This window comes from Amphimedon queenslandica, unplaced genomic scaffold (genome assembly GCF_000090795.2).
Source record: "Amphimedon queenslandica unplaced genomic scaffold, v1.1 AMPQUscaffold_13289, whole genome shotgun sequence".
Classification (NCBI taxonomy): Eukaryota; Metazoa; Porifera; class Demospongiae; order Haplosclerida; family Niphatidae; genus Amphimedon; species Amphimedon queenslandica.
In genome coordinates, this window is record NW_003546475.1 from 10,609 (window position 1) to 12,324 (window position 1,716).

At 37.1% G+C, this 1,716-nt stretch overlaps 1 protein-coding gene across 1 annotated transcript; it reads right to left on the bottom strand.

Moving 5' to 3' along the window:
* Window positions 1-36: 36 nt before the first annotated feature.
* LOC105313511 (translin-associated factor X-interacting protein 1-like) lies at window positions 37-1,407 on the bottom strand (the record flags this gene model as incomplete). The annotated part of the gene is made up of 9 exons (XM_011407004.1): window positions 1,363-1,407; window positions 1,136-1,300; window positions 954-1,088; window positions 755-827; window positions 598-692; window positions 424-479; window positions 256-369; window positions 98-209; window positions 37-39 (listed from the first exon to the last, which is right to left on the bottom strand). Coding segments are annotated over exons 1-9 (798 nt in total), but the record flags the coding sequence as incomplete, so codon positions are not given.
* Between the last annotated feature and the right edge of the window lie 309 nt (window positions 1,408-1,716).

Genomic DNA, 1,716 nt, shown 5'->3' on the forward strand with positions numbered 1-1,716 from the left:
ATATTGAGCCTTCATTGCATCAAGCTCACTCTTTACCTTCTACAATATAAAATGTACATATAGACACATACATCATTGTAAATAATCACTATCTTACTCTGACGGAACTTTCAATCAATTCAAATGCTCTCTTTGGAACAACGTCACCATAAACAGTCATTACTTCATTAATACGCTTTTTGGCAACATGAATATCCTCCTTGACACGTCTTTATACAAAAATATTACATTATTGTATAAAGTATGTTTACATACCGTAGTTTCAATTTCAAAATAACTAGGTCTTCCTTTTCCATAAGTACTTCTTCATCTTCTTGATCATCGTTTTGCTTAGCTTTCAAGTCATTGTAGTCCGCAATTAGAAGTCTCCTATGAAAATGGAACAATCTGAATAACATCAAAACATATATAGCTGTGCTTTACCTTGCATCAGCCTCAAAACGGTACTTCTCATATAGATCAGCTACCTCCTTTTGTAGCTACACATACAGTATAAGAAGGATATTATTTGCATTTAAAGACACTGTGTCATAGTAATAATAACATCGTTAATTTATGATTAATAGAATTGAATGAAGCCGTTTATTTTTTACTTACTCTTTTTACCAGTACTTCATAGGAGAGCTCTTCTTCCATTAATGTGTCAATCTCTTTTTGCAACTGGTGATTCTGCTGCTTCTCCTTCCCATCCTCTGTACAAGTACATGAATGAGGATAATTAAATGTATTACAGTAGATTTAAAATGCAGCTCACGTTTCTTGTCACCGCTTTCTTCCAATGCAATGATTTTTTGTTCATACTCCTCCCTCATTGAGCGTAGCTTGGCCTATAGTAAATATAATATTTACCAATGATGAGTTGTGAAAGTATTTTAAAACTAAAAAAGTGTAATTACATGCAGACTGGTACAATTGTGACACTTGCAACAAGTCTATCTGCATATTCTTCGCACCTGTAATGGAAGCAGCTCCTTAATCTTTTGTTCCTGATCAAAAACGATTAGATCATACTCATTTTTAATGGAAGCGAGCAATGGCTTGTAAGCAGTGAAGTTCTCTACCAAGCGATCAAATACTTCCCTCTGAGCCTGTGCAGAGTACATCATAATGCAATTTGTACATAGCAATCACTTACTTGGAGCCTCAGCAGGTGCGTTCCGCGTCGAGGGTTGCCTAATAACTCCAGCTCTTTCTTCAAGTAGTCATCCAACTCTCTCAATAATTGGGGCTTAGGAACAACGGATCGCTCGTCCTTACAGCTAACAGGCCACGTTTCCAGCGTCCCCCTCTGAACTTTAGACTAGTGTCATGAGCAGCATATGTAAAACACGAGAGGGGCTAAATAAAGCCTTGGATGTTTACCTGCTGCCACAAGCTAGCTTTGGCTTCAGTTTCTTTAGCCGCCATTGGATTCGTCAGTATCGTCGCTAAATTAATGTTGCTGCGCCGTGGACTGCGTGGAGAGTGAGACTCATTCACACCATAGATATTTATATGGATTGGAAACAGGGCAAGACCGGATGGTCACATGCTCTTTTCGCACGAATTACCCATGCACGTGGAAAAATGTGACAGTATTACTTGAAGGCTGGTTCTGAAAGTATTCTCAACATGAGAATTTTAATTTATACTCCAAAGGTGAAGGAAACAAAGGAGAGGAAATATAAAAGAGAGAGAAAAATATATACCAATAATATTTAAAATTCAATAATATTA